Source organism: Neodiprion fabricii, chromosome 6, assembly GCF_021155785.1.
Source record: "Neodiprion fabricii isolate iyNeoFabr1 chromosome 6, iyNeoFabr1.1, whole genome shotgun sequence".
Taxonomy (NCBI): Eukaryota; Metazoa; Arthropoda; class Insecta; order Hymenoptera; family Diprionidae; genus Neodiprion; species Neodiprion fabricii.
In genome coordinates this window covers 26,180,470-26,196,698 of record NC_060244.1, presented here as the reverse complement: position 1 = coordinate 26,196,698, position 16,229 = coordinate 26,180,470, and the positions used below count along the sequence as shown (strand labels likewise).

At 39.0% G+C, this 16,229-nt stretch overlaps 3 protein-coding genes across 5 annotated transcripts in view; 2 read left to right on the top strand and 1 right to left on the bottom strand.

Annotated features, from left to right (window-relative positions):
- Positions 1 to 2,567: 2,567 nt before the first annotated feature.
- Positions 2,568 to 3,811, bottom strand: LOC124184653 (40S ribosomal protein S19a). The gene is made up of 3 exons (XM_046574605.1): positions 3,724 to 3,811; positions 3,402 to 3,472; positions 2,568 to 3,008 (listed from the first exon to the last, which is right to left on the bottom strand). Exons 2-3 carry the CDS (start codon positions 3,470 to 3,472, stop codon positions 2,615 to 2,617), a joined length of 465 nt encoding a protein of 154 aa, XP_046430561.1. The 5' UTR covers positions 3,724 to 3,811; the 3' UTR covers positions 2,568 to 2,614.
- Positions 3,812 to 3,910: 99 nt separating this feature from the next.
- On the top strand, positions 3,911 to 6,062 carry LOC124184652 (persulfide dioxygenase ETHE1, mitochondrial). Its single transcript, XM_046574604.1, has 6 exons — positions 3,911 to 4,436; positions 4,608 to 4,752; positions 4,836 to 5,021; positions 5,090 to 5,178; positions 5,461 to 5,671; positions 5,758 to 6,062. Exons 1-6 carry the CDS (start codon positions 4,284 to 4,286, stop codon positions 5,820 to 5,822), a joined length of 849 nt encoding a protein of 282 aa, XP_046430560.1. The 5' UTR covers positions 3,911 to 4,283; the 3' UTR covers positions 5,823 to 6,062.
- Positions 6,063 to 8,204: 2,142 nt separating this feature from the next.
- The window catches only part of LOC124185460 (amyloid-beta-like protein), a 38,883-nt gene continuing 30,858 nt past the window's right edge, over positions 8,205 to 16,229 (top strand). For 2 of the 3 annotated variants that reach the window (XM_046576269.1, XM_046576268.1), the window contains exon 1: positions 8,206 to 8,488. In XM_046576269.1, the coding sequence (XP_046432225.1) occupies positions 8,432 to 8,488 (57 nt within the window). In that variant the 5' untranslated portion in view covers positions 8,206 to 8,431. Of the gene's footprint in view, positions 8,489 to 16,229 lie in introns of all 3 variants that reach the window. The other variant, XM_046576270.1, reaches the window with a different exon arrangement.

Here is a 16,229-nt window from a genome sequence, read left to right as displayed (position 1 = left end):
ATTATAATACCACGGAGGATGGTCAAGGCTTTCATAAATGTTTTTCAAAGAGAGACTCATTTACAGAGTTCGCCGATTATCCCATGCTAATACGGGTGAAATAATGATTTTACAAACCGCGAGTCGGTGTACAGAAAGATTTACTGTACGAGTTACGACATTCATTTGAAAGTCTTGCGCGTCATACTTTTCGAATACACCGTAAAATTTAGTTTATTCTTTTCACCGGGTATCGTTTGCAGCTGTAACCACGTCCGCTGTACAGCATAATGTAATAACTTTGACATACATACATTATACAGTACATTGTAGCAATAGCTACGTAAAAAGGCGGTTTCTACGAGTAGCAGATCGCAGACTGCTTACTTTGATATTTGTCGGACCGAGATCGTAAAATTAGTTTACTCCGCGCTTTTTGAACCCATATAGCTATATCTGCCCAAACTAAAGTCGTCGACATTCTTGAACGTACGCGCGTCACAACAAAATTATTAATGTGATCTGCACGTGTTCCTTGGGGTGTAACAGTCTATATATATACACGTATATAATATGCGTATGCGTGCGAAACGATAAATAAGTTATTCAAAATTCATAGGCAATCAGTCCACAAAATTTATTATCACCATATGAGCGACGTAGATTTTTCCGCTTCCGTTGTTAGATATGATGGTATACCTTCTATTGTATTATCAACGCATGATATTATAATACCGTGTACTCGATTATTTGCATTGTATCTAACATACTTTATTTATAGTATCAGTTAGAATTTCAAATTGATGCTAAAGAGATATTATTCTCGTGAAACTCGTCCCGAAAAGAAATTCACACTCTAAAGAGGGGAATTTAAGAAAGCTGTAAGTGCCATTTTTTCGAGAAAAAGACCAAAAAAGTATCCTTCAGAAAGTATGTATGTGCCAAGGCCGATGTTTTATGAAGAATTTTTCTTTCTTTTAAATGGCATTCGAAGCCTTTTTAATTCGTCTCTTTCGTTACACAGACATCGATTCCACACGAAAATGGAACATCTGCGTATACCTTGTACCTATGTATATGTTTACACAAATGTGTTTAACTTCGGTACAATATATAGATTTTTATTAAATATTTTAACTTTTTTCGCATGAATTCTATATTTATCAGACCACAACATATCACCTATTCGTAATTCCACTATGAAAACCCTGCAAGATATTAACCACTTCGATTATTTGGATGACGTCATGCCGGGGTTAGCGAAGTAGCTGTAGTAATTTACATTGGGTGCAAGTAATTTCACGCTAGAAAGTGCAGAGTAATTATTCTGTTGTGTCAATTTTCAGACGATAAGATTTTCATACTCCGTAAAATTGTCGTATTTGTCAATAGCTTGAGAATAACATGGATGCCGATTCGTCGCCTTACTAATACTCCAGTCGAGAGATAAAAATATGTATTGAACTTGTCGTATTTGACGACTTGAAAATTAAGCGAACTGCAGCTGTTACCCCGAAAAATATGACGAGGTTGCTTGTGTGATCAGCTCAAAGTGACCCAAAAGAGAACATAATTAAACTCGGATAAATTTAGTAATACTTATTTGTTTTCGTATTTTTCCGTACGAATTCTATGTTTTTAAATAATACTTATATCGCAGTCTATTTCCGTCCAGTCTCATGTTCTAAAAATTTTGTCCCAACAGTCGGTAAATATCAGCAAAGTGGCGTGTAATAAAAAAAACATGTGCTTAATTCTCGACTCTTTATCAACTTGAAAATCCCTTTTATTGTAAGATTCAATCATTTCATTCGAATTATCGTTATAGAGTATAGAACATTCCTTAATCTGAAAATCGATGTTCGTAAAATTTTGTTTTGCTACGGTTGAAATGTTGGATACACTTCAATTGAATCGCAAACAAATACAATAACAAACACAATCAGGATTTGAAAGTTGAAATAAAAAATTTATCTAGTCATCGGGTATCAGGCATTTCATATCCGGGTTGAAGTTTATCATCTCGATAAGTTTTGGCCGGTACTCTGATTCGGAGTGGAGCAGTTAAACCGCAAGATTTTTCTGAAGCATGGTAGCAAAAAACTGGCCTTGAACCCGACCAGTTGAGCAGCAGTAATCCTTCATCATAACAATAAGTTCTTAGCGATCGAACGCATCGAACGTAAACGCACAGAGATGTCGAAGCCGTTATACCGATGACGTCTATACACCATATAAGTCCAGCACCCTTGCAGATCAAATATCGTTTTATAGTAGGAAGTAATAAATTCAACTCAAGGAGAATTCGTACCGATTTCCGCTCGATCGCCTGCGGCTAAAGTGATTTTTGAAATCGCCACAGATAGGCACCACTTGCCGCGTCAAAGCTAGCGCCACTTTGCAGAATGTTTAAGAACTGTTAATAACATTGCGTGTTTCACGGAATGCGTGTAATAAGGGACATCATTACATTTTATAAAATACATGGGGGAACGATTGGTTTCCTAATTTGTACGAATATTCTTTTTAAATACGTAAAAATGATCCGAGCGCCAGGGAATACATATTTTTTAAAAATTCAGAACGAGTTTTAAGCTTTTTTTTAGAGGTTTATTTTTTTATTCAAATACAGCGCTTATAGTACAAGAGTCTCCTGGAGTTTCAGCTGCTTCTTGCTCTTAGCCTTAACTTGAGCAGCGATACGATCCAAGTCTCTGCGGCCTTGGCTGGTCAATTTTCTGCCACCATCTGGGGCTCTTTCAATGAGCTTCAACTGTTCAAGGGACTGAAGTGCCTTGCGGGCAACACCACCGGCTGACCGACAAAAGTGGCTTGGGTGTGTGCCATTGCGTTTACGTCCTCCAAAAATTTTAGTCACAGCCCCAACGCCAATTGGGCTACGAATGTAGATATGACGAACCAATGCAGCACATCTGACGTAGTACCAGTCGGGATCGTAAGGGGCGAGTTCCTTGAAACGGGCTGACTTGACGATGTCTACCCATTCCGGGACACGCATCTTACCTGTCCTAAAACAGACACAGAAAATGTTTTTACTCTATTGTCTGAATTCTAAACATTCAAGAACTGACGTACTCGTTTTCCCTGTCAGTCATATTTTCGAAAGTTAAGGTATCCGTGAAAGAGCAGTTCGACAATGTGTAGAAAAAATTAAGGATTAGCCACAACAGAAACGAGTGATATCTTTTGGAAGAGATTTGTATGATTTGAAGAAATTCGTACAGGCGACTTGTACGGTTGATTCAGTTTTACAATCTGAATGAAAATACAAACGAAATTCTTTTGCCATAGAAATCAACTTGTTCACTTTACGGCTCTGACTGCGCGCCTAGTTGGCAAAATGTTAGGTTATGCCCGTGTGTAAACTGTGATGCGTAAATTTGCGTAACGCTTTTACTTACTTTTTGAGGAAGGCGGCAAAGGCCTTCACAAATTTGTGTTGATCGACGTCCTTTAACGTTACGGAAGGCATCTGAAAGAAATGATCCTTCAATTATTAATTGCTTACACCAAATTCTAAACATCAACCACATGGGTCCCGGGGAAACTGAATGACTTGAGCATGCATTTAAAATATCTTGAAGCTCAAGTTACGATCGAATAATTGTTGAAACGGAAAAATGGAATATCTGTTTATAATAGCAATAAGTAAATTTCGATATTTTTGATATTTTGTTGCATAGAATTATGTTAAATGTATGACAAAACGTCAATTGCACACACCTCGACAACGGCTCTTACCGGAAAGAGCTAAATACAAAATGGCTGTTCTAAGAGGAAATCGCCATGAGATAAACTTTAAAAGACGAGAAACCTCGGTGTCGGTAACATACAGATAGCGTCGCCTAATTTGATGAAACTACTTTATCTCGTAGACAAGCCCAGAAACCATTTTTATCGACGTGAGTATTCACGTCGGTTCATGTTGCCGCCTGTCGTAACGGCTGAAAAAAAAGAACTAGGTGGAGTTTCAAAGTCAAAAACTTGAAGCATCTCAACCTCAGAAATATATACACTACATTTGAGTTGCTAATGTTGTTGATAAATGATAAGCACGTGATAAGGTCAGGATAAAGCAGAGCCCGATTGGTTACAAGTTTTTATCACACACCGCGAGGTGCATCTGTTATTCGGTTGGAATCGGCTGTTAAAAAAAAGTAAAAAAGGCCGCGGTCATTCTGTTAATTTTGTTCACACACGTACGACATATTTTCTCTGCCCTTGATTGATTTTTATCAGTCATATTAACGGATGACTTGAGCGTTAGACAGTCATTGATAAATATGCGCTCACTTCTGGTCGGGTTCCACCGACAATGTCGGGCAGCCAAAAATATTTTAAACTACCGAATCACAATTCGATCTCAACACCAACAAGTTGCGAATTTTGTTTTGACAGAGCCGATACAATTTTCGAGGGACTTTTTGTTTCGGCAGGTAAGAGTTGATTGTTTGGCAATTATTTACATTAATTGTATCGCCGTATCGGGTCAGAAAGTTTTTTGACAAATTTCATCATTGCATTAACAACAGTGTAAATAATTTGATATTCAGACTTTGAAACTCTGAAGTCTGATCTCTCATGTATGTACATATTTGATTTTTCAGTTATTCGACCCTGTATCTAGCACATACACTTATTTGCTTGGCGACGTTACAAAAAGAGAAGCAATACTGATAGACCCGGTCATCGAGCATGCTGAGCGTGATGCAAACATGATAAATGAACTGGGACTTTGCCTGAAATATGCAGGTACATAAGTCAAGTAGTAAGATTTTCGTAGTATCAAGCATTCGACTCTGTTTTCTGGTATTTACGTTCCTCTGATTTCACAGTGAATACTCATATGCATGCAGACCACATTACCGGTACCGGAAAATTGAAGATTCTTTTACCTAGCTGCCGATCAATGATATCGCGTGCTAGTGGCGCTGAAGCTGATATATTACTGAACCCTCAAGACAATATAGAATTTGGAAGGCATCAGCTCAAAGTCTTACCAACTCCGGGTCACACTGAAGGTGGATTTTATTTCTCAATCTATTCCTCTATATTTATTTACAGCTAACGCGTACATTGTGTTTCAAAGGCTGCGTCACATACGTTTGTCACGAACAGGGAATCGCCTTCACTGGCGACACTCTTCTGATACGTGGATGTGGACGAACTGATTTTCAGGTTAGTATCGCAGTTGAGCAGTATTTTTTTTTTATCTATGAGGGGAAAACAAAGATTGTACAAATGTTAATTTTTTTTTATTTATTTATTTTTCCTCCATATGTTTTTGATTTGTATGAGTCGGTGGATGTTATTATTAGATCGATTCTTCTTGGTAAATAGATAAACAATTTTATTTATTTTCGGAAATTTGTTTTTCCTGTGAGGAGAAAGATTTCTAAATCAGTACGCCGGAACGAAGGAATTATTTTACACCTTAAATATTTTTCTTTGGTTATTCAGGGTGGTTCTTCAGCGACTCTCTACAAATCTGTACATTCCGTGATTTTTAATTTTCCGTTGAACTATAGATTATATCCGGCGCACGACTACACTGGAAGAACTGTGACAACGGTGGGTGAAGAAAAGGTGTACAACCCACGATTGAGTAAATCTTTGGACGAGTTTATTCATATAATGGAAAACCTAAATCTGCCTTATCCCAAGATGATTGGTAATTAAAGTTCACTCTGTATATAATATGTCGCATGTCCTACGCAGTATTGCGAATGGAAAAGTATCATTCGAATCGTTTTTCAGATAAAGCAGTCCCTGCAAATAAAATTTGCGGATTATTTGAGCTTGATGAACAGAAAAATATGTAAAAAAAATATATAGCTGCATATGTATGCAAAGGTGAATCGCCTCCCACGTGTAAATAAGATATTGTGTCGATAAACAAATAGAAATATAAATACAGAGAAAAAGGAGCAATTCAAATGAACTTGGGGTTTATGCAGCAAAAGATAAGAAATGAATATGTACAACGTATAAATACATTTCAAATCCAAAAATATAGTATTGTTATAAAACAAAATTGTTTATTTTTAATAAATTGTGACGCATGTCTTATGTAAATAAATATGAAAAACATTTTATGTCTGGATCGATAAATGTCATTGCGATAACATCAGCCGCGAGCACAGCTTTCGTTGGTATTGCAAACGCAGAATCGGCTGATGGTCGACTAGAAGAGACAGTCGGGTCGCATCCCGGCGGTTTTGACGGACATCCGTTCGATCCAATCGATCACAAGCAATCCTCGACAATATGACGTCACCGGTGCAATTAAACTTCTACCAAACTTAATCAATCCCCTACACAGCAAATGTTCGTCTGGGGCAGCAAAGGCACACATGCAGACACGTACATACATACATGCAGATTATTAGAAAATAAGAGTGAACGGCGGAGGTGGAGGAATAAATTCGAGGTGTTGATTGGAGAATTTTTGAATGAATCATTAATGCGACTGGTTTCATATTCAGCGAAGAAGTCGGTTCCTTGCATTCCGTGCGACGTGCTTCGCGAGTCGAATTGCACTTCGTTGAAATTTCTCCAAGTGTAGGACCTCCCGTCACGGCAATACGGGGTAGATTCTTATACCGCATAGCTGAGGGTTGAAATCGATACAGTTTCCATGGTAACGCGGCTACTCGCTGGGCGGCCGACGCTCAGGCCAAGGCTACTCCACTCGTGCGTTTTCATACTGTTGGTCTGAAAGATGGTCTTTTTTTTGCAAAAGATTGAAGTAAAAGAAATAAAAATAACACTAAAAAAAATCAAAAAAAAAAAATCGAAACAATGAAAATTAAAAAACGCTCGTATAACTTTGTAATGGCGGGAGAAGAATTGCGCGCAAAAATTACGGTGACCTCGTTAGCCGCGTATTCGTATGCTTCGGACATCTTTTTAATGATCTGCATGTACGTACATGTATGTATGTGCATACACATGCAGATCTCTTTTAATATTCAGGTTCAAGGTTGCATAGCTATGTCGCTTATCATTCGGCATAACTATTCCGGATCATACTGTACTTATGATTTGCAAGCCAATAGTTTACACATCGCACTTGATCGGGTTGAATTACATTTCATCGTTTATCGACAGTTTTGTTTTCTCTTTAACTGTTCAAAATTCTCCGAGTCAATATAAGTATAATTTGCATATCCTTGTTATTGATATAATTATATTGGTATGGGACATTCGGATATTCCACAGCATTATCGCGAAAATACATAATAATATACATGTATTTGTGCGTAGATAACTTGTATAAGCTAAACGATCTGAAATCATCCCGAGAGGTTTACTATAATTGCTTTCAATTCGTTGGAGCGTGGCCATTACGCAAGAAACTTGATTGTGTACCGCGGTATGCTCCGCATAATGGTATAATAATTCCCAGTGTCCCTCGAACGCTGAAGGGTATAATCCATCACATCAGCAGCGGGGTATAGAAATGGCTATCAGCCGATTAATAATTTGCCTTTGCGTTTTGCGTCGCTACCGAACGGCGCAAAAAAGAAAAAAATGACGCAGAGCTGAACCAAATTGGATGTGTTTTGTTAGCCAAATTTTGAAGAAAAAAAAAGAAAATAAATGAGTAAAAGACTCATGTGATCGGTAAGTATTAAAAAATCAGCCAACGAGCAGCTTTTTCCAATCGTTTCCTTTCCGAAAGTTGGAAAACAAAACACAACCATTAATATCAGACGAAACATCGTCCGCTGGAACGTTGCTAAGTCGTCAAACCGTTGCCGGTTATGTGTATATGCATACAATAAACATTGGTGAACGGATCGAGTCATATTGAAGTTGGTAACGTTACCGTAACGATTCATCCTGAAGAAAAAAACCGTCATTTCACGATTTTGGTAACTGCCTGAAATCCGGCAAACCGTAATAAAACAAAACACACTCATATTTTGACGTCTTAGTCGCTTAAAAATCATTGTGAAATTAAAAAATGAGTGATTATTTCCCCAACGCTTCGTTACGATCACATTACCAACTTCAACTTCGTCACCTCGAATTACAGCAGCGTCGTCTACGGTTCACGCAAGCCGTTCTCCAGCCGGATGCGAATCGCAAGGCAAAATTTGAAAGACCAGTTTTCCCGCGCCGTATCGACTCGCCGGCAACTTCAGGCCCCTCGCCCCGCGGTACCGAGTCCGCCATCTTGATTCTACACTGTCGGCGACGACGGCGACGCTTCGCGACCCACCCAGTGCTGCGGTAAACGGGCGATTGAACCCTGCTGCACACGAATTACTGGCTCCCGGAGCAGTCGCGTCAAAAGACGGTTTTCGTGCGGGTAGTAAGGACAGGAGAGAGAATATAAGTTGGGAAAAAAGGGCAGGAGAGTAAACGGATAATAGAAGTCAACCGAACTCGTGATAAAACTGTGCCGCTGCGGAACAATTTCGAGATGACAGGGCTATTGATGCCTGTTTTTATCGGGGTGTTTCTCGCCTTTCGAACCGAGGTGAGTTTATTCGTTATGCCTACATTATACTCCTGCACTGTATGCACGTCACTGTCTTACAATTCCGTAGTATACGATAGCTCTGTCAACTTCTTCATCGTCAACGAATTAAAATGCATCTTCGATCCATGTTATACATCCTCTATATACACCTTATTATACACATATTATATTGATCTCGCGACTGCTTCATTTGCCGCCGCTTGCACTACGTTACAATAAATACTTAAAAAAAAATCGCTAATTCGATCCGTTCTGTGGCAGGTTTCGTTCTCGCCACTTTTCCGTCGATACAAGCTGACAATAATATTTCTCTCGTAGAGATAAATTTCCCCGTTTCTCGCATTCTCCTCTTGAGTCCTCGTTGCGTTAAATGCGACCGCGATTTACTCGCGTGTGTTGTCGTTAGATACGAAATATTGTGCGGTTAAATTTCGCCTTCGTCGTTGTGCTAAATATTGATCGGGGTTTTATTCACCCCCGCAATTCTTTCGCTTTGCGTATAAACAATCGACTGTGCACTCGATCGTTTGCACACGTTTCTACGAGCGGCGCCTGTGTGCAGGCGTTGTGAAAAAAAAGACAATCTACTCTCGCCGTACGTGCGGAGTGATTTCGCAAAGCTCGCACGGCGGCTCCTCTATAATACATCAACGTCCCGACACCTGAACGTCCTTTTCATCAAACTGACGTAAAATCAATTATTCGTACAATCGGGCCCTGCAGTGACTCGAGTCGCGGGTATTATACATGGACCGTACATATTTACAGGCATGTATAATCAATCCGAGAACCCGACACGCACACCCGCCGAAATAACTTCGAGTTATAACTTGTAACGTCAATTTTCGTGCGATTCAACGTCAGCCGCGGCTGCTCGTTACAATCTGTGTATTTTACACACATATGCACAACGACGAATCGCTTCCATATCGATCCTGATAATACGGCGTACGATCGAGCCTTTAATATTGCCAGGATTCGTGTTCGCTATGCAAACTTGTCGGTGAAAAAAGCGGGCAGCATTTCCACGCTAACTACCTAGTCACGTTTTCGAAACAACCTGCGCCGGCTTATTTACGAGTAGTTGAATCATCAACAGCAGTTTCACGTCGTCCGCAATAACTTTGTACGATAAACTCGTACTTTTTCAAATTTTATCGCTTACAAATTACAATTCGTCGGTTTCTATTCCCCCGAAATTTCCAGAGGTTGTTAACGTTCGTTACGTTATTACAATGAAACAATGGGTAATTTTAATAACGACTCGTCGATCCACAGCTCCAGCCATAATCCAGCTTACATAATTATATTTTTCCACAGTCAACTTCTTCAAAGTTATTCCAAAGTCGGAGAATAGTGATTTTTCCCGCAGAGTTTCATCGCGTATCGTAACGCGACTAACGATTCAGTCACCCGAAGTTTCATACGTTCAGTCATTCAAATTATACGAGGTTCTGCAGCATCGACAACGAACAGCTAGCAAAAATATTCTGCAAGAATAGCAGCGCGTCGCTTTGGGAATTGGCTATTTTTCACGTCGTTGGAGAATAAAACCGAGCAAGCACTTCTATAATTTTTACTCGGCAAATTTTTTCTACCATAATTTTACAATCGTCCCAAATGCAATATTATCAATCGTTTTCCAAACGGTCGCGCAGCTTGTTTCGACCGACCGTATCGCAGGTGTGTTCACATGCATCCGAGGGATGCGGATGGGACAGGAAGATTTGAAACGGGTAGAAAGGACGCGGAGATAGGGTCCTAGACCCTGTTGCAGCTCGGGCTACCGAAATTATCTTTTCTTTCATTCTAGCTGGAGTTTCTTCGCTTTGTAAATATGTATAATAATACCACCGAAAAACCCGCGCCGCCTCTAATTTGCGCGTTTAATACTTAAGAATTTTAAGCAGCAGGAAAATAGCGGTTTATATTCATCTTATACTCGGCTAAAATACGAAATTTATGTACAGGCAGATATATACCGATACGTACCTTTTAAAGCAAATAATAATAAGAATAATAATTGAAAAAGTTTTTAACCTTGATAGAAGTAAAGTGTCTCTTTGAAATGGTAATATAAAGTTTTATATCATCTCGTTCGTCGATTATACGAGTATACGTGTATACGTGAACATATAATCCAACCAAATTGGTTCAATTTAACCGGGCCGGGGTTGTATCGCTTTGTAGTTTATATAATATGTAATACCTATAATATGTATGTATACGTAAGCTTTCGTAGCGGCGTATGAAAATCAATTCAATATTGTGAATTGATTGGTACGCGGGTATAAAGTCTACACAATGTGTGTTGTATGTATTATAGTTGAATTACAGAGCAGACGAGGTTTATAATATATTATTCTCTATTGCGGGTTATTCTTCATTTCATTTGAATAAATTACTCAGGTATTACATTTATATGTAACTTTAACCGTTGGCCATAACTTATTTATCCGCAAATTATTTACTTAATCGACGATTTATAGATTCGCCGTAACGATCAATAATTAATAAATAACAATCGATGGATGAAATTAAATTTAAATGAAGATATGCATCGATTTGGTTCCAGACTAACAGACGTAACCGCGTGGAACCATTTCAAATTTCTATCAATGATGCTTCAAAACGACTCTCCGAACTTGGGTTTGAATAATTATGCGATTTTCGTCTTACAGTTTATACGCCATCGAGTACGCACGTTTAAATCCATACCTAGACAAAATAGGATCCATTCGATTATTTTTTTTCAATCGCGAGATTCAAATGGCAGATTTATTTTCATATCAAATATTTCGTCAATTATGTATTAAATGTAGGAGGAAAAAATTTGCGAAACCATCTCCACGGAAGATAGCGAGTAAAACATTTTTCCTTTTCAACTTTTCTCCTTAGCACTTATACAGCTTGTCGTTAACCGCTGTCGCAAAATAAACGCTAAAATTGTTGAAAGCGATAAATTGGATCATTTTGATAAGAGCCTAACGTTCTAGATTTGGATTTCTTGTGTTCAAATCGTTGTAAGAAAAAAAGAAAACCTCATTTTGCACACTCCGGTCTATGTACTTTGCGCTGCATCTTAATATAACGTAAATTCGAGTACATAGGCAGGTAGTGGTTATACATCGTATGAAGCAGTCTGGTACGTTTTCGCATCGTTTGGCGCTATCCGATCCGTAGGTATTAACCCTGTTAATTATACGTTAACGAGGTGTGTTAACTGTTGAAGAGACTGCGTTAATATTAATTCGGATGCTGCAGCCTCTCTAATTAAGTCGCTCCAATTATTATACAACTTATAACGCCTCTTATACAGAGTACAGAACTCTGCAGCAGCGCAGCGATTGGTTACAATTAGAGCAAATTTCTTCGAGGATATTTGATACGCGTTGCACGTAGATTGATACCTTGAAGTGAAGGGAGGGGGATACGTATTAGAAGAAAATTCCCACACTTGTAGGCATATTGTTAAATGTTACACGCGAAACTTTTCGCACACGTGCAGCTCTTCTTCGCGAATTGATTGCTTTACCTACATCGACATGTGTGCGTGTGCATATATATATATACATATATATGCATACAGGACATATAATGTATAATACTTGAGGCTGGAAACCAGATGTGTAACCAAAGTCGCATCGATCGCGCTGATTATATGTATGTAGGTACACATATGTAACAGGAGGGTACGTACATAACACACATGCCGTATATTGGCGGTATGTGTTCCCCGGTTGATTGCCAAGTTTTGCCGCCCATCGACGGCCGAGCAAACAATGCGCGTGTAACAATTTTCCCTCAATAAACATAGGCACGTACCCGTATGACAACGGACTTTTATAACGAATAATTAATTGGACAAAAAAAAAAAAAATGTCTCGCACGTGTCTGAGCGTGTGTTTGTGTGTTTGTCGTATGAAAAATCAGTAATACTTCAGACCTTAACCCGCAGAGGCAGGGGGCATCGTGGATGCGTATTAGAAATGTTACACGTATTAAACGAATGTTCAGTTTATTTTCAAATCTATTATTAACGTCCCCAGCTGTGTTAGGGATCGAGGAGTCGTAAGTTGTAACGGATGTGTGTACGAGTGGACGTTTTAGAAAAGTTTGTTGAATGAATTGGGCGGTGAAACGGTCTCGCAGCCTGTTATCCACGTGTGTGGAGAGAGTCTAAAGCGTCGCGTGAAGCTGAAGCTTCTTAAGGTCGCCCCGGCGGTCAGATTCACTTAAACGCATTAGCCTAATCCAGTTAGATCCAACCTATAACGGTGAAAATAGAGAAGAAAGGAAGGAAGGGACGAAGAACAGAGGCAACGAGAGTCGGGGTATAAAAATTGAAAGCTTTCATGTATAATCAGCTTATTATTTATTACAAGATGCGAACGATGCACGTCGAAAGGTGCGACGTTGCTGTAACTACGTTTCATAATAAATTGAGCGATACGATTAGATCTCTTTATTTCGCATCATTGCTGTATAAGTATATTTACAACTCGACATTCGTGTATTACAGTTTTCACGATATTCAACTCGTGTTCCCTATCAATTTTTTTACTTCTTATCGATCTTATCCTTGTTCACGATCCAGCTTTGATACGTTAACGCGCCTACACGAGGGTTAATTCGGGGCTCGTTGAAACGCATCTGTTATTCTTTCTACGCGTGAAGGTTAAACCTGCAACCCTTGTTCGTTGCACGGACCTTCGATGACTGTAATTCGATTTAAGTGAGATGAAAGGATATCTGCGAGACCCTTTTAGCGGAGAGTTTTTCCTACGGTAGTTATTATATCTTGATTTATCTCTCTCTCTCGTTTTTTTGTCTCTCTTCCAATACGGGCGTTATTCTTTATTCACTGTATTTCCGATAGTTACGAAGTTAAGAAAATACCCTCGTGTCAGTTGCTCGAGTCTAAAATACGATTCGAATCGTTGGTATTTAACGCACAACGCGACGAGACTGAAGTTAGTAACGTTCACGTAACGAAGCATCGTGAAAGAAAATCATTATTGTACAATTTTAGAATGACTTTCAAAATTTAAGACAATCCTTAAAGTGCTGAGTAACGAAGTAATGATTTTTTCCCAAACACGAATCATTACAATAACGTTACTAACATCCACCTCATTTTCACAAACATGCATCGTTACGGTAAAGCTACCGACTTGATTCTTATGCAATGCGTACATAGAACAAATTTCCTCAGCTTGCAGCAGCGTTTCAAAAGTTTATCTTCGTTCCACCATGCCGGTCCATTTATAAATATTGTATTTGGGTGAAAAAGCGGCAGCGAATTGATCTCTTACGAATCACCCCGTTGTGTCGTGCTCGGTAATTTTTGAAAAAGTATAAAGGAGGCTAAGAAATATTCCGCTATGAAGTTTTCCTTCCATTTATTTACGCCGAGTTCTCACTGAACGCGGGTCACAGTAACGAGAGAATTGTTTGTTGCGCGGAGATTAACGAAGATGAGAAGTACACGCCGGTGGTAAAACGGTATCACAATGCGTGCCCTTGTTCGAACTTTCACACTTTAATCCTGGCCGACGAGGAGCCATGGAACGAACATGAAAACCTTTTTAACTAACGCGAGTTCCGACAACGACATTTACAACAACGTGGGGCGAAAAATAAAATTTTATTTATCTCTCTTGTTGCGTCTGGGCTTCTTCTGCTTTTTTTTTTAAATGTTTTTATTACGATTATGCCAAAGGTTGCCAGTTTTGAAGAAATGATATATCATTTAAAATTGCTCGATTTCAGGAAATCAAGGCACTTCAAACTAACAATACGCCAGCTTGTTTGATCTTGTAAAATCTGTTACTTGCAGTAACTAGAAATTATTTACCGGACTGTCTGAAAGATATTTTAACGAAACAAAAATTGCAAACTCCGTCGAGCGATTAAAAATTTGTGTAAAAGCAATTAACATTTATTACGTGAGTTTAACGTGTATCGCAAGGTGAAATCCGACGAAATATTTCATCGGTAGTACTTGATGTATTATAATTTCATTAGACGTACTGGAATTTTTTCAATCCCGAACCGAATAGTTATTCGTTTCGCAATTACAAATAAACAATTCTCTCTTTGAAAATAAATTTTAATATTGGTTAAAATTTAGCAAGTTTAAGAAATTTTTCTCTCAGTTGTACGTTTCACTTGTAACGCTCAATCTAACTTCAGCGACGGGAAAGAAAATCAAGAAAACGAGAAAAGCATGATTTATATATTACGTCGTCTGTAATGTAGAATAAATTGCACATCCGGATATCGATGACTCGAAACGAAACGAACGGATGCAGAAAATGATGTTTTGATCGTTCGCGATCCGAGCGTCCGACCTTCCTATACTTTCATCCGAGGGCAGGGTGTTAAAAACTCGACGTTGAGTCCTCTGTAAATCCCCGTAAGAACAGCTGCAGCATGGCGGTGAAATCTCGCAGCTCAGGATCGAGACGATGATCGCGATTTGAATGCCTGAACAGGCCTGCGAGGATCAATTTCTCCTCTCGAGTTTAGATACGCGGGGCGAATTCCTACCACGATTTTAATAACCTCAGGGTCTGACTCTTATTGTACAGCCTAGCCGGGGAATCCGCTGCGGAAAGGCCGCCTGCGGAGGATCGAAATTGACTCGCTATAAGTTGCCAAGCTCACATCCCGACGTGTGTTTATATCTGCGTTACATCCGTTCGTTTTTCGCGTATCAATCACGCGTTTCCTAAACTTGAGTTTCCCCCAACGATTGTCGACTTGTTTGTTGCACGTTATTTATCATTTATTTATACCGTTATCCGGAGAAGAGGCACCGTCGTAATATCGGGAGAGTACCTCGAGGGTTGAATGCATCTTCATAGTTTCCTACGTGCGTGCCGAGTCAAAGCACCGCGGGATAACACGCTTGAGTGCCCGTCGTGCCGTGTAATCTAAATGCGAGTATATTGTAACCATGCCACGCGGCTAATCGCGGCTGCAGTTCGGTATAAACCCGACATCGTCAAAGCTTGAACGAAAATCTTTGAAGCAACGACGAACGCAGTCTAGTCTGCAGTCTAGGGTGATTCATTTTTTCAACTTTTCTTTTTTTTTTGTTTTAAGGTGTCACTCGAAAAGTTTGCAACAAATATTGAATAAAAAAATAACCGTCAGAAAACCTGGAGGATGTAAGGAAAATATTTAGAGGTCGGTAACGATTATTGTGATATTTTTTATTTATCTTTACAAGTACATTAGTCGTATTTTTTTCGTATCGTAGTCCAATTAATCATTGTTCGTAAAAATCAGTACCGACAACGAAATAGGGTCGTTAAGGTGATGCTATACTTTTCTTTCTGTAGCAAAAACTGTTATTTAAATTTCTCCGAGACGATTAATCTTTCGCATAAACGACGATTACAGCCAACTGTGGAGTTGTTAGGCGCAGGTTGATGCTGATTGGTGAACGATTAATTGAATCGCGTTACAAAAAATTCAAAGAAAAAACTAATACACGTATATATATATAAATCCGCAAGGTGTACACGTAAAAATAAATAAAAAATATTACAATAATTGGTAGCGACCTCTAAATATTTTTCTATCACCTACAGGTTTTGTAAGAGTTTTTTCTTCAGTATTTGTCACAAAGTGACAAATTTTTCGCATGGCGCGTTAAAAAAAAGAGGTAAAAAATGAGCAACCCTGGTGCAAGTCTCTTCTATTCTCTCAATTTGTCACTAATTGACCG